The sequence below is a fragment of the Zootermopsis nevadensis genome, unplaced genomic scaffold (genome assembly GCF_977971745.1).
Source record: "Zootermopsis nevadensis isolate Lab colony 2312 unplaced genomic scaffold, Znev_1.0 Znev_ptg000050l, whole genome shotgun sequence".
Lineage (NCBI taxonomy): Eukaryota > Metazoa > Arthropoda > Insecta > Blattodea > Termopsidae > Zootermopsis > Zootermopsis nevadensis.
Window position 1 is genome coordinate 743252 of NW_028259182.1, and position 23301 is coordinate 766552.

General features: G+C 37.8%; 2 protein-coding genes across 8 annotated transcripts in view; one reads left to right on the forward strand and one right to left on the reverse strand.

Moving 5' to 3' along the window:
- Positions 1 to 1158: 1158 nt before the first annotated feature.
- Sse (extra spindle pole bodies like 1, separase) lies at positions 1159 to 14176 on the reverse strand. Of its 3 annotated transcripts, XM_022078814.2 has the most exons (11): positions 14122 to 14176; positions 12853 to 13019; positions 9046 to 9172; positions 8844 to 8959; positions 8056 to 8351; positions 7181 to 7329; positions 6130 to 6355; positions 5029 to 5125; positions 4320 to 4527; positions 3596 to 3763; positions 1159 to 1657 (listed from the first exon to the last, which is right to left on the reverse strand). In XM_022078814.2, the coding sequence occupies exons 3-11, from the start codon at positions 9123 to 9125 to the stop codon at positions 1288 to 1290; spliced, it is 1710 nt and encodes a 569-aa protein (XP_021934506.1). In that variant the 5' UTR covers positions 9126 to 9172; positions 12853 to 13019; positions 14122 to 14176; the 3' UTR covers positions 1159 to 1287. The 3 variants fall into 3 exon arrangements, with proteins under 3 accessions (XP_021934506.1, XP_021934504.1, XP_021934503.1); XM_022078812.2 differs by lacking the exon at positions 14122 to 14176 and having other exon boundaries at positions 12853 to 13841; XM_022078811.2 differs by lacking the exons at positions 12853 to 13019; positions 14122 to 14176 and adding an exon at positions 9258 to 9549.
- The window catches only part of LOC110837050 (uncharacterized), a 29865-nt gene continuing 16183 nt past the window's right edge, over positions 9620 to 23301 (forward strand). For 3 of the 5 annotated variants that reach the window (XM_022078815.2, XM_022078818.2, XM_022078817.2), the window contains exons 1-2: positions 9620 to 9881; positions 10018 to 10083. In XM_022078815.2, coding sequence (XP_021934507.1) covers positions 9802 to 9881; positions 10018 to 10083 — 146 coding nt within the window. In that variant the 5' untranslated portion in view covers positions 9620 to 9801. The remainder of the gene's footprint in view (positions 9882 to 10017; positions 10084 to 23301) is intronic. The other 2 variants (XM_022078819.2, XM_022078816.2) reach the window with 1 other exon arrangement.

A 23301-nucleotide genomic window follows, 5' to 3' on the forward strand; every position in this document is an offset into this window, starting at 1 on the left:
TTACAAGTCTGCTTATAGATGGCACTGTAATCCCTGCCACCAGCACCACCACTACTTCGACTTAGCTTACCAAAAAAATGTCACCAAATGTGAATTGTCCTTAAAAAAGAGAGAAAACTTTCAGAACTGAAGAGACAGTGAAATTGGCTTACATACAGTTCTGCCTATGAAGAGTTGTGGGAGATTGTATTACTTATCTTGTTACTAGATCATCATTTACGCTAGTATAATTGCTTACTTACTCGACGGAGCTGAGTCCTTCCTGAGAAGCCAACAGATGCTCAGCCACTCAAATTCCCAACATTTTATGGAATTTAAAGGTTCATTACCATGTTCACAAGAGCCTGTCACTCGTCCCTATCCTGAGCCAGATGAATCCGGTCCATACCACCCCATCCTATTTCTCTAAGAATATTTATATAAGGTCTTTCCTTCTGGTTTGTCCACCAGAACACTGTGTGCCTTCCTCTTCTCTCCCTTGTGGGCTACATGCCCTGCCAATCTCATCCTCCTTGACATGATCAGTCTATGTTTGGCGAGGAGTACAACTTATGAAGCTCTCTCTTAGGTCCATGTATTCTCCTCAGCAGCCTGTTCTCAAACACCCTCAGTCTATGTTCCTCCCTTAGAGTCGGAGACCAAGTTTCACACCCGTACAAAATGCAGGCAAAACAAATTATTCTGAACTGAATGGTAGGAAGCATTACCTGAATTTAATCTGCTCTTTATTTCCTCATGAATCAAATTTTGATTTGTTACTGTCACTCCCAAATATCTGTACTTAGCCACATTATCAATGGATCCATTAGCTATCTTTGTTACAATTTTGCCTTGCATTCTTGTGACATGACATCAACATACATCGAATACCTAGTTTTCTCTGTGTTTACTTCTAGACCAACCTCCTTACTAACATCATTTAGAGCATCGCTGTTTTTTTGTGATATTTATGTTATCCCCCAATAGACTTACATCATCAGCATAGCCCAGAAGCTGATGTCCCATTTAATTTCAATCTTACCTGGTTCTCCTGGATCTTTCTAATTGCACATTCTAAAGCAAAGTTGAAAAGCAATGAAATGCTAAAGTAGAAGTATGCTTCACACAAGTAACGGTAAGAGGTACAGAAGTGTTATTGAAAATTCACGAGAACTCAAAAAATGTGCCAACTAGTCTCATATATTTACTAATACAGTGTGGTACTTTTTATTGCCATGTTCTTAAACAAATTTGATGTATATTGCAGTTTTTTAAACTTAGTAGAAATAAAACATATTGTGGAAAGAATTATTTCAAATTAATTAGGCTCTCCTGTTCTTGATGCTGTACTGTCATGCTCTTGTCAACTTTGCCCTTGATGACAACTGGAAGTCCCCTAGCAACCAGAGCAGCTGATGCCATGTAGTGTTTATTAGAAGCATGCCCACGGTGGATGGCATACAGCAAGTCGGGTTCTTGCTTCCATTTATAACCATATGGATACCATAATTCTGGAGCGTCTGGGTCTCTTATGTCATTTGGTTTCGGTGGCACTCTCTCCTGCTCTTCATCTGCTACCATCTCCAGTGTTCTTGGCAGCCAGGTGTGTAGTGTATGTACTGTTATGGCATCTGATGCAGCATCTGTCACAGCCCACAGGTTGCCAATCACCATGGGACTGTGAAGCATTTCAGAGATGACCAGGAATAACACTGAATTTTAATTTTGAACCAGATCACATTTAACACTTTCCAGTCACAACACTCAGAATTTTCTGCAGTGAGTACATACAAGCATTTAAATACCTCTGATATACTGAATCACATTCTATTTTTAAAGGCATTTGAATCATGTCTGTATAATGGTGGCAGCCACCAGACAGAGCATTCTGTAATTGTCTGTTTACAGCATTTAGCAGGGAGTGACATAAGATAATGATAAATGAAAAGAAATGTTGATTGTATATTGACATACAATGGAAAAGGGTTAAACTACTATTTTAATCTGCATTTTAAACACCAGTACCATTATTTTGATTGGTTCACATTTGTCAGCTACATTTCTCACCTTACTCTTTACTTCAGTTTTCAAATAAAAAATCCAGAAAAGAAAGTCCAAATGCACCCTGAAGGTTGACATAAAAGTATTTTATTTATTTATACTTGGCATTTGTCTGCTGTCATGCTGTAAGCAGGGCATTGTGTATCAAATGGATATAATTTAAATGAGTGTGATAGCTGGAAGGTGGACTGTGATTTTAATGGTGCACGCTTCGTGTTATAAAATGTATTAGCGATATTCTTAAAATCGATTAGTCTTTATGCAGATTTACATGAAATGACTTACCATATACACGGAAAACATATTTAGACTAAAAGGGTAGTCTGAATTAATGAAAAGCCTAATTTATAGAACCTACTTATATATGTAAATATTTTCAAGCTGTAGTTCATGAGAACAAGCAAATTGATTTACAATCCAGGCAACATGTGTTAACTCTGCATTAGAATACACATGATGAAAAGAATAACATTTTATAGAAAATGTTTATATTCAAAACAGTTACAGTATCCAAAGAATTTAAATAATACAACAAAAATAATGTTTCTTTAAACAGTGAACTTTAATTAGCGTGGTAAACATTAGTAACTATAAATTGTATCAGATGTAGATGGTCCCTCCCAAATTGTATTGTCTTTCTTGAAGAAATTGGAGAAATGTTCTGTTTAGTAAAGTCTAGTCCAAATTAGTGAGGTTTAGCTGTAACGAACACTGATACAGTTCCACCACATTGAACATTGTTTGCTTGAGGTGTTATGAGACAAACATGAAAATTCACAATTCTGTGGGTTTCATTGCTTCTGTACTGACATCCTCTGTCTGAATCTATTTTGACGAAATGTTGGTGTCTTATATCGGCTTCTCACTTCAAGGGAAAAGCCTACATTGAGGGGTGTTGTAAGGACAGGTTGCTGTAGAGAACATTTGGACCTAAGAGACAAATTACAGGAAGTTGGAAAAAGCTGAACATGTGGAGCATCATAATTTGTGCTCTTTGTGTATATTATTAGGGTGGTCAAATGAAGGATGATACAGGTATGACCTGTAACAAATATAGGGGAGGTGAGAAATATATACAGAATTTCAGCCAGAAAATTTGAAGGGAAGAGAGTACTGCTTGGGAGATTTAGGCATGGACAGTACTAGTACTGTATTAAAATGAATCTTAAAGAAAATAAACAACGTGAGAGGGCAGATTGGGTTTCACCATCTTGGGATAGGGTCCAGTTGTGGGATAACGCAAAAACAGCAGTGAACTTTCAGGTTCCATAAAAGGTGGGCTAGTGGTCAGCAATCTTACTTTGTGTCTAGGAGGCCTAATGCTGAAATCTTGGCCTGGAGACCAGCTAGCCTTAATTACTGGTTTCCTCACTCCCTCCAGGCAAATACAAGGTTAGCACTTTAAGTAGACACCCTTCCCAATTCATCATTCATTAGTCAGTGCTTATAGTAAGGAGTTGACAGTCATATAAATTATAAGATAAATAAATATAGCTTGTCACTGATAAGGTGAGTATTCATCCTTGCTCCTTCATCTAACTGCTGAAATACTTACCAACTTGCAATATGATAGAAATGCCACATTCCAGCAGGCTCTACTTGTCCACCCAGGTCCTTGCTCGTGACACTTGAACACCCAAAGAGGAAGGTCACAGCTTGAACTTTCACCTTTTGAATTTCATCCCCCTGCAGGAACTGTGAGCCTGATCCATGTCCAGCATAGCTAAAATTAAGACGTCAACTGCTGATATGAAAAATAAATTAGATTTGTGTGAAGAATGTATTGCTTCAGACAAGACTGAAAACATCACTTTTTGAACTGAAAATTTTAATACAGATTAATATTTTATACTTGTATTTTAAATATATTGTATAATAATAGAGGTCAACAAATGTTGGTTTGAATTCACTAATCGGGCAGAAATTCTCCTTGCCAGAGTTTTCTCCACAAGTTAAACTGAGCCTACAATTATTGGGAAATTACTGATTAAACTGATGTGCACATTGCAGAGGAGGCTAATATTAATATTGGTGATGGTCTGGATCACCATCAACACTAATATTAGTCATTAGGCGATCTTAATGCTGTAAATATGAAAACTACATCCTGAAAGATGATTGAAACATGTAGTGGTAAAATAAGACATAATTAGTAAAAGTTATTGTGTAGACAGACTAATACCTATTGTAATTATAGTGCACTGCACTAGAGAATGCCTGAAATATAAGATTTTCAACAGTGCCATCTGAAGTCAGGATGCATTGTTTGACAGTCTTACATGAATATGCTGTAGTTCTGAAGCACATCTCTGAACTGTTCAGAAGATGGCAAAACACCAAATGTACCCTTCCAACTAGGAGCTCGTGAAGTAAGGAATGGACGAAGGCGTCTCTCATTTCGAGGCAAGTTCTGCTCAGGATTCACAATGTAGTATCCGAATTCTGCATCAACTTGGAGTCTTCCCCCTGAGATATTATCTTCATGGGCTGAAATGATATTCATGGTCACATCTATTAAGTAATGGTATCATCCCTCTTTAATTTGAGTTTTAATTTATCCTGGGAAAACAAGCAATAATGTCTCTATGCATTCTCTAAAATCTTTTTTGAGCCACTGAAATAGTTTTTATGTACAAGCTACATAACTGAAGGTCATCCTCATAGCAGTATTCAAAATTTCTTGTGAGAATCACGGTATCAATATAAATGGTTATTAGTTAGTTCCGCCACCCCAACTGAAAATTAAATAAATTATCAAATGGAGACAAGACTGTCTTCTGGGAAGTTTCTGCCATGTAGTTTGGAAAACGTTTACTGATGTGCCTCCATCATCAGGGTGATCATTCTGATGTTGGAAGCAGCAAGCATAAAACATCAGACGAACACTACCTCTTTTGTATGCACTCACTTCATGCATTTTGTGCAAAGAAGGTATTAAAAAGCACTACAGTTTAGAAGCTGGCTTGTGTCACCATAAATCAATCTCACCTTTGTAAAGGGCATACAGTATGTGTAAATTTGGTACTCTGCACACGGGATGATCTTGAATGACAGTCAGCATTTCCCACGGAAACAGTTCTAGTTCCTGCAGTGTGGAGATAGCATGTTAAGTTAGGTTTGGTTTAACTGGTATGAGATCTTGATATGGTGCATGTTGGTAGTAGTATGGAATATTTAATCATTCCTAGGTTTGAGCAGTGACATTTCCAAAGTCCAATGTAATCTTCCTTCTAACTCTAAGCACTGTAGATTGAATACATGCTCAAAGATAGAAGCAATTTTCTCTTTTTGGACTTCCAGAATTCATCATTGCTCTGACCTATATTTTAGGCAATAGTATTTGTTAGAGCAGGATTTTAAAAGAAAGTATCCATGAGTTGTTTCTTGGGTTTTACAAACACTTTTAGAATCTTAGCCCAAATATTTGTTTCATGGTACAGTATTTTTCACAAGTTAATCTCAACTATTGGTTGGTTAGAATTTGAAACTTACAATACAAATATTTGTGTCTTGGTACATTTTCCACAAGTACATTACACCTATTTGTTGATTCAGAGTTTCTGCATAATTTATGGAGAAATGTGAACTTTTAATTAGCAAATGTGAATTCTTAACACACACTGATTTTCAAATTGTGTTCTACGAAAAAACCCAGGTTCCATGGATAAATTTAAACTAAATACTAAACTTGCTAAAACTTCAGATTTTAAATTGTACATCCCTAAATGTAAATCATTTATATGAGAGGTACATACCTTGTGTCATTCTTCTTCTTCTTCAGGGTGAAAGAGCTACAGAACCCTTCGAATATGGGCTTTTGTGGTCTTCAGAGGTGTTCTGCATATGTACAGAATAATTCCTAATGTCTGTGTCATAGTCTGAACAACAGTTGTCTAGTAAAGAGGCAATAAAAATGTTATATTTGTGAGCAATCTTGCTTCAACCTCTATCACCAGAACATCCATCTGACTGGAAGAAAGTTGTGTACATATGTGCATGCACACACACACACACACACTGGTATGTATATTTCTCCAAAAACCTAACTGTAAGTGAAAGCAATATATTTCCTTATGAGATTAGAAGTACCTCATCCAGAAGGAGAATGACTGGGTGCCTCCTTGTAGTCCGGAGTCTCACTGCATCAGGAAGTTTACTGAGCTGCTGTGTTAGGTTCTTGGTTGCTGCAACAGGTATCTTCAAACAGTCTGCCACGCCCTTTCGCAGTTCCCATTCTGGCAGGAAGGCTGATGCCTTTGCAAGAAGATACATGTTTCTTCTGGACCAGGTTGTCACAGAATGTTGCTCTTTTTGTCTGCAAGTCAACATGACCGATACATTTATTTAGCAATTCTGTACAGATGATTGAGATGGTTTTCCAACTTATAATAGTCCCTAATACTTTTCACTTTGTTGTAATTTGAATATCATGAGTTATTTTATTGTGTTTCATATGATTCTCAGTGTAAAAATAGGGATTATTTCCTTCAACAGTGTTGGGCAGTTGATCTTTGTAATGGTGAAGTAAGGTGTTCTGTTTGTGGCATGGACTGAAGTATTAATTATTATTTGGATGAGTTTCAGCTTTGAAGGATTAATAATGCTGCCACTTGCTAAAACTATATAGCACTGAACAGTAGGATTGTAAATAAATTGGAAAGGAAATGGAAGGAAGTGTTCATGGCCTAAAGGGGCTGAAGAAAACCACGAGAAATCTTAGTGACAATGGCAGATGAACAGGCCTAAATGTGAACACAAGAATTCTTGTTTCTGCAATTAACCACTCAGCTATGATGTTCATTTGATGTTTCATGTTATCTTCTGCTAGCATGTTCATATAAAGCATTATCATACTGACATTATTTTTGTTTTGTGTGGAAACAGGGCATAAACACAGATTTATTCTTGACATTATTAGACGAGACAGGAAAACAAAAGATTCAGAACTGAGTGGTTTATAATTTTTAAAACTGTCATACAAAATTTGATGTTCCTATATTGAAAATGTTATTAGCATTCCTCCACCTCAAATTTCACATGGCTGCCACGCTTTAATTGCTAAGGATAAAAATTTAAAATATAACAGTACAGTGATCTTCGTAGAAAATTCTGTCAACAAGCCAATTCATTAGGCACTCACAGTGAGGTATCTTCATTCTGCACATATTCATCCAGCAACTGGTCAACAAATGATGCAACTTGGTCCTCGTTTTCAGGCTCAGTGTAGTGAGCAACCAGAAGACTAATCCAGTGCCCTAGCCAGTCATTCTGTAGCCTTGTTACCACGTTCTGCCAATATAACAGCATGTATTAAAAATACATTTAATATTCTGTCCACAGTGCACACCTCTGAATATGTGAACTACTTCCTAGATTGGAAGATACATTTAAATTCACCTTTAGAGGTATTCATTCACAGAAGTTCACTATGTTTTTTCTAATTTTTCATTATGTTCAACCCACTGAATATGTATGTGATGGATGAACACACAATTTACTATCTTAACAACAGAGTTCTTGAGTGATCAGTGTCTATACATATGCACTATTAAGCTAGTCCACTAAAAAAAAAGTAAATCCGTGGCATAACAGCTCCAGAGAGCCAAAGCCGACTAGCTGGCTGCTGGCCTCACGTTCACATGCCTAAGCAGAGGTGAACGATCATCCAACCAGATATAGGGTGACGTGTGGTCAGCACGACAACCCCCCAGCCATTGCTAGCTTTCCTGACCGGATTACGCTACTCATTGTAGCTCCCCAATTTCCTCACGATGCTGGGTTGGCACTGGTCCCATACACTGGTCGAAAGCTCATGACAAAATTTCTTCTCCCCCGAGACTCGAACCAGCGCGCATTCCGTATCGCCGGTGAGAAGCATGATGCCTCAGACCGTGCGGCTATGGCGCGGGACAAGCTAGTCCATTATGAGGAGAAAATATCTGTGCTTTATTCTGTCTTGTGCCTTTGAACCCTCATATTTCCTGAATATTATGAAATTACAAAGTGTAAACCTACCTTCATCCTCATATCCAAAGTTCCTTTAAACCTGTAATACTGCTCATTCGTCAGAAGGCCCCACTTGAGGCGGTTCTGGTGATCATCAATGATAGTTCGTAACTCTGCCTTCAGAGTCCTGAATTTCTGCTTGATGGGTATTGTAATGCAATATGGAGGATGCTTTCTTGCATGTTTACCACATTCAAATCTTGTGATGTGTAGTTCAGGAGGAGTCGGATGCTTAAATGGGTGTGTGTGAGATGTAAATCGTGATGCTGGGTCATGTGCAAATGTCAGCTGCACCAGAGTCCACTCTGCAGTTGAGATACATGACACTGTGATGCTTATTTTCTGTGTTAGTTGTATATTCTGATTACACTTACTCTGCTGGCTAAATTTGTTCCATACTTTCTATACAGACACTAAACTGCCTGTATATTGTGTAGTGTTCAACAAAATACTATCATCTCAATTAGCATGAAGGAAAGAAAAATCTCAAGTCATGATAGTCATTTCCTAGCCAGAACTAAACTTTGAATGTCCTTTGTCAGTAATATACTTCATCGTATGGCTTCTAGCTTAGCTTCAGCCAGTGGCTGAGATTAATTAAAAAGTGTACTATTAACAAAGTAAGATAAATCTATACATCTCGGCAACAAAAGAAAACTAAATAAGAGATGTACTCATTTGTCAATGCAGAGGTAACATACACTGCTAAGGTAAAATATTCTCTTGCCTCACAAGCTGAAGTATTCTGAGGCAGACTAAAATTATCAATGACAGACCAATAATATGTTTATCTTTACCTTCAGGTAGCTCATACAGCCTTTCTAACATAGCAGGAACTCCTTTATGCTCATTTACACCTCCATGCCTTACCAATAGCCCATTTAAACCAAGCTTGGACTCCTCTTCACTGAACCTGCATTCCAAAAGTAGAATAATATATACACAATAAGCTAATTTATAAATAAATGGTTTATATTCTACAATTTTATTTCTCATTACCTAGCTTGGTCATATCTTAAATGTGTTCTTGTGCGAAGTGAAACTGCATGCGATTCAACCAGATTGAATATGGCTTCCATCTCTCTGTCAGATTCCAAACATATTTTAGCAAGATTCTTGCGAATGCCTGCAGAACGAAAAAAGAGTTACAACAAAATGTACGTAATGATTATTCATATAATATTCTGAAAAAGTATAAACCTTTTCCTTACTTCTGTAACTCGGCCCATTTGGGAAGCGCTTCAATACTTCTAACTGCTCCTCAAGCTGCCTCCTCAGATCCTCTAAGTCGAGTGACATTATTTTATGACTTAAAAAAACAGCAACTTGTTAAAAGTTTTTAATTGCTCACAGTTCTTTAAATGGGATACATAACCTCTTTCAAGTATTGGCGGTACTCCTAAAACCGTTCACAAACAGATTGAGTCTTGTAAAGTAATATTCTACATTGGTAACACATGTGCCTACAGCAAACTGGAAACATTCTTGAACTTGCCTGATTGACAAATGAAAGTGCCACATGGTATGTAGTGACATCTATGGTCAGAATTTTGAAGTGAAACTTGAACTTATTCGGGTTTCCTGTCGTTCAAATACAATGCAAGAAGTACGAAGAGTGCTGACGGATGTTTCTTACTGGTCGAGACGCCTCATATATTACGTGGTGACAGTTTCACATTTGAATTGGTGTTGCTGAATGTGTTTTAAATTTCTAGTGTTCTTTGCCAATGATTGTTTGAAGGTTGTAAAACCGTAATGGCAAGGTTAACAGAAGAGATGGTTATTGCTCGTACAAGAGCATCAGATCTTTCAAATATCAGGAAACTAAATTGTTGGTAAGTTGAAAATCGGGAATAAAGTCGTGAGCGTAGGATTCGGTACGAATTTGGCTCGTTGAGTGTTAACACTTTTGCAACACAAATTATAGATCATGGGTGAAATTAAAAGCATGTATTTTTCATATATTTACAGGGGCAGTGAACTGTCAGATGTCAGCTTACTTCGCCGTATGCAAAATGTAGAAGTTCTTTCGCTCAGGTAAGAAACTGCTTTTATATTCAGTTTTGTATTGTAACATTCTGGTGTGTTCACTATATTCTATTCAGTCGCCGTCATTTGACACACCTATATAAGGTGAATAACACAATATTTAATCTTGTTTTTGGAAATTGGTCATTGATGTCAGTATTTTTAAAGCAACATATTTCGATTAGAATCTAATTATCAGAATTGTTACATTTTTTGTACGTGACTTACTGCACAGCCATGCATATATTTGTTATTATTTTGATATGCAATAAAATAACATGAAATAAAATGTTTGAAATCACTGAAATATTTAATGAAATCTTGATCAAAGTTTTTGTGATGCTTTGTGTTAATCTGTCTAATCTGTAATATGTATTTTTGTAAGACAATATTTCTGTTCTAGTAACGTAGTTGATATGTCTAAATGAAATTTTTTATATGTATTGCATTTCTTTACCTGTATTTTGCCATATTGTCTATCCTGTGTCTTGTAGTGAAGAGTTACATTCTGAGTGCAATGATATTTTTACGTTAGAATGGTGGAGAACGAGTTTGAAAAAATTGTGTGAAGTATCAGATACCAGTATTGATTACAACAACCCAATATTTGAAATAGCACAGGGTGTGCTTAAAATAATGTGAAATTAAGGAGTAATAACTGTTAACAAATCAACATATCTACATTCTGATTGCTGCCACAGATTCTGAAAAAATGCCAGTTTTACACAGTTTCCACATGATCACCTTTCATTTCATGGATAATATCAAGTTAGTATTCTCAATCCATGTACATTCAAACATATCTGGTATTTCTGACAAAATGAAATTTGTTATCCTGTTACATAGATCGTGAAGCTCAGTAACAAGACTAGTGTATAGTGTCACTGTCTTATAATGCCTGCACAGTTTTCATCTTGTATGTGTGCAGTTTAAGATATGAAGCACTCTGTGGATGGTTAAGTGTGGAATTTGTAGTTGCTATGGAGCATGGCTTATTAATTTGGTGGAGTTGTTCTGAAAAACTTCCCTTAATTTTTCCACTTGGTATTTCAATATATGGAATCTTAGTGTCATCTGTTGCCAACAGACAAAAACTTCTGTCTTTTTGTCATCTATTGGAAGCTATTGCATTTGATTAGTGTTGCTAATTTACATTGTATAGATATTTCTGTTTTTGACATTTTATATACACTGTATATATCAGAATTTTTCAACTAGATAGCAGCACTCATCTTCCTCCCAACCCCATCCTCCTAACATAGAAACATCACTGCACTAGGGACAACTCTATACTCTTCAATGGTAGTGATAAAAAACAAAGCAAAATAAGGTAAAGAAGTGCAGCATAATAAAAATTTGATTTATGCATGCCAGCTATATTACTAAAAAATATTATTGGACATCAGATTTAATTACCAGTATTTGCAGGATTGTGCAGTGACTTGCATACAATAAAATGTAACAAGCCTCATGATTAGATTTTAATTGAAGTTTGTTACTCAGAAATACTTACATCAGTGATTGTCTCCCAAAAAACACAGTGGAAGTAGCGTAGCTCATCCTGTTAATGGAAGCAAGAAGCGCTTCTGAAATGTTTGGTGTATTTCCACCAGGTTACTTGGCATAACAACCCAAAAGACAGTCATCTTCATCAATAATACAGTTCATATGTGTAGTGGAACCTCCACAATTTATGTTTAGTCAATATGAATAGTAGTAGCAGGGTTAGCTCAGTAAGTATAGTGACTGACTGCAGATTGGTTGACGGGTTCATTCCCCTACAGGGGCAGAGGATTTTTCCTCTACCCTATGCATCCAGACTGGCTCTGGGGCCCACCCAGCCTCCTATATGATGGGTACTGGGGTCCTTTTCTCGGGGTAGAGGGTGTGATGCTGACACACTCACCCCTATATATTGCTGAGGTTAAGAATTAGTAGGAGCTATACCACCTCTCCCCCCAAGTGCCTACATGACATATAGAAGGACATCTATATCTTTTTACTTTTTTACAGTGTGGATAGTTGTTATCTGTTTGTTTGACAGTTTTTCAATAGGTTTTTCAGAAGTTTTCTTGTTTTCTTTCAACTTCACACTAAAATTATTACTCTTTTTTAACACCTTGAACATGCCAGTGTCAAGCCCGCTAATACAATGTTAGAATCCTGAGGAGGGAATGAGCTCTCAGTGATATTTGTTATTCTGAAATTAATTTATAGTTTTGATAACTAAATCCACAATGCTGGAAACACATTTGTGTGATAAGCGTGTGTTGATATATTATGTTTTCTTGTTTCAGTCATTTGTATATTTACATTACATATGAGGAATGTATTTTAAATTAACGCTTAATTAACATTCATGATATAATTACTTTATTACTACGGATATTACTGAAACAGTTAGCATTTAAATTCACCTGTGAAATCAATCAGTAAAAGCCATGGATTTCATTATTACTGATAGCTGCAGGTCTTTGTACTAAATCTTTTTATTTGTTTGGTGCACAGCAACAAGAGATCAGAATGATTTGGCGGCATTCGTTCTTAATTTATAGAAAAAATCCTTCAGTGAATGTACAGGAATAGATAACATTTTTCATCCAACACCCACTTCTCTTGAAATTTCAATCAGTTTAACATTGAACATCAGCGCATACCCAAGAACATAAACTTTTCTTATATCCAGTGATGTAGTCACTCTGCTGGCCAAGAAATTCTGCTTTCTGTGGAATCGAAATTTCATTACCGTGTTTACAAGAACCTGCCTTTGGACCTTACCCAGAGTCAGATGAAGCTAGTCTGCAACATCATACCCTGACACTTTAGGATCCTTTTTAATATTATCCTTCAATCTCCGTTTTGGTCTCCCAGATGGTCTCTTCCGTTACTGGTGATAACAGATGTGACTGTGGAGACGCTTGTTGTTCCAAATCTCGTAGTATTTTCTGTTGTGGGAGAGTTTATTTATGATAATAGAAATCTTGTAGTTGCTGTTTATAATACACTACACGGTATGCAAAGTTTTAAGATGATTCAGTGACGATAATGATTGTCACTTGTCCGGGTCACTTTTAATTGATTACCAGTGAACGACAAAAAAAATTGGTGACGTGAAGCATTGGACAGATCGAAATTTTTTGAGAATACATGCCTTCCCTGTCATCCATTGATGGGGGAGTCTGAAGTATGTTCTTTACGAGAGGACGCCCATTTAACTTTGTGTTTCTGCCCAGTGAATGTGCGTAAACATGATCCTGGTGAGGTTAAACCCTTGTGAAGCTCAAAATCTCTTCACTAGTTGTGCAGGTTGCGTGTACCTAAGGGAAAGTATCTCCTGGTACCGATACAGGTAAGATGGGGTACACTGCTGTTCCCTATTGGGAACTGGTCCTTTGTCTGTCGGGTACTATAGGGTGGCTAAATGAAAGAAGTCACAGCACAGCATTCGAAACGCGTAGCCTGGATTAGAGCTACAAGAAATGCTTACAGATTAGTAATATAAAAATAGTATAGGCCAAATTACTTATCTCTGCTCAATTCAAGAATATAATACGATATCTTGTACTCCTATCTCCAATGTGGCTTTATATCGAGATTACAATTTTTCTGCGTTGCAGTACATGAAGATAGTACTCCTCCCTTAACAGTATTACCATGGAAACGGATATAATATTATCCCATAAACTCCAAAATTCTTGAACAGCAAATGACCATCATACTTTAGCGACCGTGATAACAGCACACAGATTCATAAATATTATCGCATTTTGACCAAAAATCCCGTAATAACAGTAAATGATTGCCAGCCAACCAACACTGCTTGTTATTTTACTGTATAACAATAGTGGCGTTTCAGTAGTTCAATTCAGTTCGTTTCTTATGTGCCTGTCAGCGGCCAAACAAGGCCAATCACAGCCAAGTACATAAAACAAACACAAAACATAAAGAAACAGTGAAATGTGCAATACGATTTCCACAGCTTGTGGACCAAGAAATGTCATTGAAAATAGCATTGGCAGCAGAAACGCATCTAGCTGACGGACTAACCTTGAAATTGTGATTAACCATAAACGTAGAGAAGTCTGTAATTCGCCTTTGAGGCATGCGTACACTGACGGAATCAGACATGGAAGAACAACTAAAGATGGTGTTCAGTTCATTATTGAGGCAATTTCTTTATTTTAACGTGGTAAGTTAACAGCTACAGGAGTCATATTACAGTCAACAGAATAAGATAAAATAAATAAATGAATAGAAGAGAAAATAATAAAAAGGTGAAAACAAGACGAAACTAAGTACTCGTTCATGTAATCAGTCTGAACACTTTCATTTGTCGAAAAGGTGTCCTCGAAGTAGACAGTTTTGTTGCCAGAAATTTCTGTCTTTTGCAGCACTGACGCACCAAGCGGAAGGACCATGTATTAATGCACTGCTTATAATGAAAGTATAGAAAATTATTTTGCCTTGTAGGCACACGAACACGATGGATGAAATGACATTTATTTTGACCTTGAGAACATTAATGAGGAATAACGCGTCGAGATGTCCAGTCTGGAATAAGGTGTTCTGAAATTTAAATGGCTCAGTATTGAATCATAATTATGCAAAGTATGAAACATGAAAAACGATAACACAAAGTGGGAAAACTTTTGCTGTATGTTTTGTTTCGTTGGAGTCGGTCGATGTAAGGTTATTTATTCTATATTGCAGAGGCCGACTCTAGCTTTGGCCCAATTAAAGCAATATATAAGTCATCTAAAGAAGATAAATTTGCTAGTAATGAAACGAATAAACCTGAGTATATAAAAATTAACAAGACAGCGAAAATACGATTTATTATCTAATATAATAATGTGATTATTGGGTGACATAATGATACTTTTCCTTACTACCTGACTTCTAGACCAGGATTCCCCACTGGCGACGTGACTGCTTGGTGGATTCGTAGGGGAAGACGCCCGCTGCTGACGTCGGTCGTGCGAGCGATATCGATTTGTACGCGACTTGTCACCGTCTCGGCTAGGAACTTGAGACTTCTACAAATTTAAATTTATCATGCTGTAGGTCAGGGATTTGTTCTCCGGATCGGTCTTTCTATCATCACAGACGAAACCCGATTTATCGATACAGAAGGTCGTGTTGCAGTGGTTAGCACCAACGTTCATAAAGAATCGATATTAAATGACCCACAAATTAATTGGAGTTAGTAATAACACCACAACGTGCTGAGATAATTTGAGTCAGTCACTTGTTATTATCTTATCTGCTTTCCAAAATGCTGGAGATTAAGATATGCAGAACGAAAATGCAGGCAGTTTGTAGGGATATGCGACGATATGATTACATTGAATGAAGAACATAAAGTATCGATATTTGAAAGCAAGGCCATTAGGAGAGTAAAGAGGACAAAACTAGAGTCATTTAGAATGTTACGTAATGTGAAGCATTGGCGTGTAGGTAGGGCTGAAGAAACGAAGGATTCCAAATAGAGATTTTTGTGGAAACCATCTTGGAAAAAACTGTTTGCAAGATAGAGAAGGAGATGCATGGCAAATAATTAAGGTAGATTTGAAGGAAATAGGTTGTGATGATGAACATTTATTGAAGCAATGTTTAACATTCGTAATGCCATTTATTCAGTTAGAAACTGGAACAATTTCTATGTGTTTGGAATAATATAGCAAAATGTTTTATAAGATTTATTAGAAATGTAATAAGTTGGGTGGGGTCATTTGTAGAATTTTTTTATAGTTTGTCTTGTGAACACGGTGGTGGGCTCTGGGTTATATAAAAGAGGGCTGTTTCTTGACTAGCTAGTTGATCGATTATTGGATTTTGAAAAGGACTGGTCCGTGGAGTTATGCTATGAAGATGGCTGTCTCTGACCTATGAAACGTCGGTAAACTTCTACCAGACTACACGGCGCAAAAACCCAGGAGACAGCCATCTCTAGACTCAGCTTCGGGGAAACCTCAAATCCTACGAGTAATTCTTTGTTGTTATAGTTTAAACTGTATGATTTGAAGGAAAGTAGGCGACTTAATTTCTTCCCAGAATGTCTTGTTCACCAAAAATGTGATAAGTCTTCTGACTATACGTAAATTCAAGAGCGGCACGATGTGGAAATGCGCTTTTGGGTAGTAGGAAGAAGTGAATTGTTAAGTTGGAGTCGAAATGTTTGATACGTAGTGTCATTATGAATTTTTTTGAGCGTTAATTTTGTAGATTTAAATTTGTTCCTCTGGTGAAGACGTACGAAGAGGAGGTAAAGCTTCACGCATCTTTAACCTTGGCATTAGATGGATGTGATTCCTCTGCCGGTCGTTTATTGAAGTTTTGTGTGATCGTGTCGTGGCGTTTTATGGATATAGAGCAAATCTGAGCCGTACATCAGTTACCTTGGAATGTTGTATTGTTTTCACTCGGCAGTCATCTGTTGACCACAAATTCTGACGGGGAGCGTGTCTTTGGTTCAGGGATCGAGTCTCTGCGAGATGTCGTATGTGCTGGATGAGCAGTGGCTACGTTTCAAGTTGTGAGCAGACATTGAGCCTGGATAGGAAGTACCGAGTGCCTTCACCGGTCAAGGATTCTGGAGGGAAGACAGAGGAAATAGATGGATAGCGTGACTAAGAAAACGAAACGTTCCTTTTCGGTAAAATACATCTTCGTGATGAACATGTGCACGTTTCTTGTATTGATACCTGGTTGCACAGGTATTACATTCCTAGCACGCAAGAACTTTCTATATACAGGATAATTTTAGTTAATATACTTAAAAAAGATTTTAAAAAAAGATTATTGTTTTGACTGTATCCTCAAATTATAGACAACTTGGCAGACGATCATATTAAAATATTTTGATATTTTGGAGTTGTTTTTAGAGTAAATAGCTGTCATAACGTGAAATTTTGGGATCCAGTTGGACGTATATTTTACGCAGTACTAAACGCGTATTAAATCTGTAAATCCGAAAATTTTCTCTATTGGAAGTATCTTTTGTGCTTACGAATGAGGAGCAGTGTAACGAAATAATCTTAAGATGACCGATGTGCCCTACAGTTCAGTGTAGTTCTTTATTAAGATTGTGTGCCACTTGGGGATATTCACAAGTTGGCCGAAATTTTTAGTGGTAAAAGTAAGACGTAGATTTATTTTATTTTTTTATTTAGTGTTCTGTCTGACGACAGGTCCATATGAACAGGATCCTTCCATCCTTTTCTCGGACTGGACCTGTTCATATACGTTCTTGGCAGATGATCCAGAAGTGGTTTGCCATTGCCTTCTTCTGTGTGTGAATGGAGTAATTGTTGGGATGCCACGGAGAAACCGGGGAAGCCCCCGGAGGAAAACTCCGTGTTGCCTAGACCACGGCCTTGCCCAACACAAGTTATAAATTCGGGCACCGCCGGGAATCGAACCCGAGACCCCAGGATTACAAGGCCAGCGTTCTAACCGCTAGACCACCGTAGCTACTAGACGTAGATTAGTAAATGTAATTGTTGTTTAGACTGAATAACACTTATCGTAATTATTATAGAAATGTGCTTAAACGTTATCTGGAAATAAGTTGCCTATAGATAAACATTCGGTTTATCACAATTGTTTTACAGTTTTGCTTTGGGATATTCCAGCAGAAAGCCCCCAACACATGAGGAACTGCAGCGAGGAGTTGGCGTCCATTGCCGACACGAAATTTACCGTGCAGAATCGCGAAGTATTGTTGCGACCAAGGCGAATGGTTATGCGGCGAGAAACGGCACTAGCGACATCTTTTTTCTGTTTATTAGTCAGACGCTGACATCAGAGCTCTCGTGATTGTCGGAATATAGCATTTTCATGTCATCCAATGTTTGAAGATCACAGAAGTAAATCGATCGGAATTACATTCATGAATAAACTAAAAGCAGATTAACGTCTAGTTTAGAATTCTAGTAATCGGTTTCCTATGAAAAATCTGAAATATCGTGTGTAAAATTTAAATTGTTGGTTTTGTTTGTACGTACGTACGAATGTATGTGTCTCGAGAATTGATTAACCGATTTTCACAAAACTTGGCATGCTTGATCCTTGAAACCAGAAAGTGAACATGGGAAAGCTAAGACTTTGGAGAAAACTGTCTTGGAGTTCAAGTCCCGGTGAGGACGTTTCTTGTAGCTCGGAAACTAAACACGACTGAAGAACGAGACAGAATTTTTTTTTCCAGTTGTATGGCAGAAACCAAGGTCACCAAGGTTTCTAGCTAAGATAGATATTTTGGGTTTAGGGATAATATTCTAATATTTTTTCGTGCGATAATCGATGATTATATCGTTTGATCAGATCTGTGATGAGCTTTCGGGCAATAAAAATTAGTATGATATGCAAGTATTTTCCGAATGTCCTCGCACTCTGTTAGTATTAAAATGTTCTGTTCAGGGTGACACGTGGCCACTGCAGAGCGCAAAGTGTAACGAATGCGTGCGTTTCTGTGGTAACAATAGGAACGTGAACAGTAATTATCTGCCAGGAAAAGTGACGATAAGTAAGCGCTCTGTTCCTTGCTGCTTTTTTCCGTACCATGTGTAGAAAGTTGCCCACATTTATTGTTGAATTTTGTTTTGTTATGCATAGTTGTGTTAGACCGAGCTGGGCATTGACCTGTGCAAACAATTGCCGGACGCAACAGAGCGGAGATACGTACCTCATCTCGCTGTTATTCACATGCGAGATAATTTTATCGATCTTTTTTATGTCGGAAAGAAATGGTCTGCGTCTCGGATCTGAAAGATAAATGTTTTTTTGGAACACGGTGTTGAGGAAAATTTGGGCACGAGACGGAGGGACGTGCAGGAGACTGGAGAAAATTACGTAACGAGGGGGCTCATATTTTTTATTCACCAAATAATTAGGGTAATAAAATTGAGGATTATGAGAAGGCCAGGTCATGGGGAATGAGAAGTGTAGACATTGTTGGTCGACAGCCTGAAGGATAGAGGCCCGTTTGGAGATCCAGGCACAGATTGCAGGATAATATTAAAATGGATCTGAGAGTGGTAAGTTATGAGATGGATTCAGGATGGGTTAAATTAATGAAACTTCTGACTTCTTAAACGATGAGGAATTTGTTGATTACCTGAGCAACTACTAGTTTCTTAAGAGATGTTTTTTAATTAAGCTAGTTAGTGGGCTGTATATGTAGTCCAAACAACTTCCTTCCAGTTGAATAAAAATTTCCTTGGATATTATCCATCGTCTAGTAAAATATAAAATATAAAAACGTAAAACGACGTTTCGGAGATGGGACTCTTATCTCCGTCTTCAGGTATATTTTACTAGACGATGGATAATATCCAAGGAAATTTTTATTCAAATGACTCTTCACCATCGTCAAGAAGTTTTAGATTTGATAAACTTCCTACCAAGACGTTTCTTAATAAAAATTGCATTGTTTTAAATTGTTCTTTTTTACTTTTGTCCGTCGTATAAATATTATAAAACTATAGCGTTTCGGAAGTTGAGAAAAAGAAGAAAATTGATTGAGCTAGCCTCGAACCTGGACCTTGGGACCAAACAGATTTTTCTCTCCTCCCCCCCTGACGGAAGTAGAATTCAGCTTGCGAAATGTTTTTTATGTTATTTAGACGAAGGACAAAGTCCAGTAGAGTACTGATCGCCGAAAGCCTTAAAAACAGTCTAAATTTTCAGTTTTACCTCGTGCATGCCACATCCGGTTTTTATTATAATTGGTATTTCCGGGATAAGTTTGGCATTTAGCGTGTTTTGGAGAGTAAATAAAGATGTCTGATGCCCCACTACCCATTTAGCGGAAAGCATGACAGAAATGCCATGAATGGAGAACTGTTGGTTGTCAGTGTGAGTATGTGGGCCCGGATAAACAAGTGGGCGGCTCGCCAAGAAGTCACGAGACTTCCTACAGACCGCGCCTAAAACTTGAGTGTTCCAGGCCCCAGTTCCAAATTTGGTACAGTGTGTCATGCGGTGAAGAACGCGGTTATTATAGAGTGCACGTCTCTACGCTGTGGGCTTCGGTTCCACCAGTGGTTGTGTGTGAATGTAGGCCTAACCACGTTTATCAGTCTCATTCCCGTTTCAAACAAATCGGAAGATCTTCAGAGAGGTTTTGTCTTCTCGAAGGAAGGTACTGTCAAAACTGGGAGCGATATTGTCTCCGTATTTTTACTGCAGGAGTTTAAAAAAGCCATTTACTCTGAAATCTTGCTACCGGGATTCGAAACGGAAACCTGTGGTATACGAAGCATCGCGACGGTGGGCGAAATCTGATGTCTTCATGTTGGGATTATGTCAGCTGTATAATAAATCCCGTAGTGAATGATTTACTCTGGCAGTTTTGAAACCATTTTGCAGTTGTGTATGAATTAACTGTTGTAACATTTTTTTGAGTTTCATTTCTGTGATTTCGGCAAAGGAACTGAAATAACCGCGAAAAGTTTTCGTTGCTGCTTTGGTTCTTCGGAATGAATGTCTGGATAGCAGTACCACGATATACTGAATTTGCGTGAGAAACTGAAGGAAACAGAGATTTTAATTTGGTTAATTTTGTTAACCATGCCAGATTACGTAGTATCGGTTGGGGGACGTTGGGCTGATTATGTATGGTGAATGGGATGAAATGTTGGAAGAAGGAGTCGTGGCATGTCTCAGTCCTATTCCAGTGTTTGCTGGAAGGAAGGGCCGTGAGAAAGTGGTATCCCCTCCTGCGTCCTGTCGTCACATCATTGCGATGTTGTGATCACCACGATCTGTTGCTGTTGTGGGCCCACACCCGGACTTGATCCGTCCTAACATGGTCACGCGGCAAGATGTTTGCCCACGTGAATTCGTCTCTTGAGAGACAAACCCACAAGGCGTCAGTATTGCCAACTTGTTACACAATTGTGCTCTAACATGACATTTAAAGAAAGCGTTATTTAAAAAAACGTATAGATTAGCGTCGTAATAGTGCCATGTTGGCCACTCTAAACATTGGACAAACGGTACACAAACATAAGTAAGAGAGAATATAAATGGCCTCTGGGAAGTCGCTTTTAGTGATTATATATCCTTTTTCTGCACTCAAATTGATTTTGTGGCATTTGAATAAAATCTTTTTATGATACAAAGGTTATTTTATATATTCTTTGTTTATTATTTAATAACGCATCAGTTGGCAGGATTGTAAGTTATATCATCTGATGGTAGAATGAGGTGAATTGGAAAGGATGCGGACATGGTCTAAATTTCTGTTGTCTCCCTTTTCTTGTGTATGGGGACTCAGGAAAACCGCAAAGGACCTTATATGGCTTGTCCCTGGGCTGAGATTTGAACACGGGAGTGACTGAATACGAAACAGTAGAGCTAACCACTAGACCGCGACATTCATTTGTTATTTTAAGGCCTGAAACTTTTGTATAAATGTTTTCTCCACAGGAGGTGTCTGTGTTCTGGGTTTTAGCTCCGTGTGGTGTGGTAGAAGTTTAGAGACGCTTACTGCGTCCATCATCAGGGCGATTGTCCATGCGACCGTTTTTAAGATTTAGGCGTAAATTGGGAGATTGTGGACTGTCTTAGAATATATTATATATGGGGTGGACTGGATTCAAGTGGCTTAGGATAGGGGCAGTGTCTTTCTCTTGCAAACGCAATAATAAGCCTTGTGGTTCCGTAAGCGGTGATGAATCCCTTGACTAATTGAGCGACTATCAGTTTGTCAAGACGGACGCCACTCAGTGCAGTTAATTCGAGCCAACTCTTCTTTAATTAAATGTGCTACAAAAATAGCTTTGAGCTCTAGGCTTACCACGAACATCAATACTATGAAGTTCTAGCTGGGGTCGTTCATCTGCAGTCCACTGCCTACTCTGTAGCCATAAGTTGTCGACCGTGTCTGCAAATTGTAAAATTATTTCCGTAATCCGCACGCAATGTGCATATTTTGTACAGCCCTTGTTAAGTTTGAAATTGCCCAACTGTAGTTTTACTGTCCTTTGTACTGACTGACCACGTCTTGGCTTACGGACTGCATCTATTTGTTCAGTGTGGGTTTTCTGTGAAATCGAGCTCTGTTTTAGGGAGCTACAAGCGACGAACATCTTCACCGGGACTCGAATCCGTGACATTTTTCGGGTTTGTGACCTTAAGTCATGTAATCTTTGCGCCGAAATGAGCAAATTTTGCCATGACGCCAGTGTTCTTTCGTCCTTAGTTTCCGTACAACAGAAAACATTCTTATCAGGACTCGAACCCAGCACAGTTTTTTGTGTCGTGGCCTTTATTCCTGTAATCTCCTTGCCGAAACGAATAAATTTTGACCTGGCGTCGTTCTATCGTGCAATATGAGCAATAGAAATCATCCTCATCGGGAATCAAACCCAGGACAGTTTTCCGGGGTTGTGCTATTTGTTTATATAATCTTCTCTCCGAAACGTTCTTCTATTGGGTTTAGTTTCTGAGCTGCAGGAAGCGTCCTCATCGAAAAATGAAGTCGGGACATTTTTTTTGTAGTTATGACCGCTCTATGTTCTCTTGGAATTAGCATGCCAAGTTTGGTGCAAATCGGTTTATCCGTTCTCTAGACATACGCAAACAGAAATAAAAGTACCCACAATTTTAACTTCATATACAAGATAGCCAGGTATCATAGTCAGCCCTTTGGCCTCAAAGATTCTTAATGCAAAAATAGAACTGTAAGTATTACCAGAGCAACAAGTCACTGGTAAATTATGTGTTATGCTATCATCTTTCATTTGTGCCAATTTATAGGTGTAGCAGCTGGAGAATGATGGATTCTGCAGTTTGTGGGGTACAACACAGATTTCATTTCCTGCTCTGGCTGTTTTCTGAACCATTTCAGTACAGTTTGCATCCTCACAACTAGTTTCATTAATTTGTAGCTTAAATGCGTCATGTTTGTGTTGATTAAATATATATTTATTTTCACAGTCTATACACAAACGTTGTAATTAAATGATGTTGTTAAAATTATATAATATTAAAACATTATGTAGTATAAAATATTATATTTTGGCGCTTTTTATCGTAAATACGATTTTACATTATTTAGCGCTTTTTTACGACATGTTTCGATGGATAAGACCTCATCTTCAGGTTTTTAAAATATTATAAAATTGATATTAACCTGAAGATGAGGTCTTATCCATCGAAACATGTCGTAAAAAAAGCGTTAAATAATGTAAAATCGTATTTACGATAAAAAGCGCCAAAATA

Excerpts from the sequence above, each read along its gene's own strand:
- Sse (XM_022078811.2), bottom strand. The coding sequence starts at position 9,345 with ATGTCACTCGACTTAGAGGATCTGAGGAGGCAGCTTGAGGAGCAGTTA. Across the intron at positions 8,960-9,045 it reads TTAAGATATGACCAAGCTAG|GTTCAGTGAAGAGGAGTCCA; the intron begins GTAATGAGAAAT and ends TTTGGAATGCAG. Across the intron at positions 7,330-8,055 it reads CTTTGGATATGAGGATGAAG|AACGTGGTAACAAGGCTACA; the intron begins GTAGGTTTACAC and ends TTATATTGGCAG.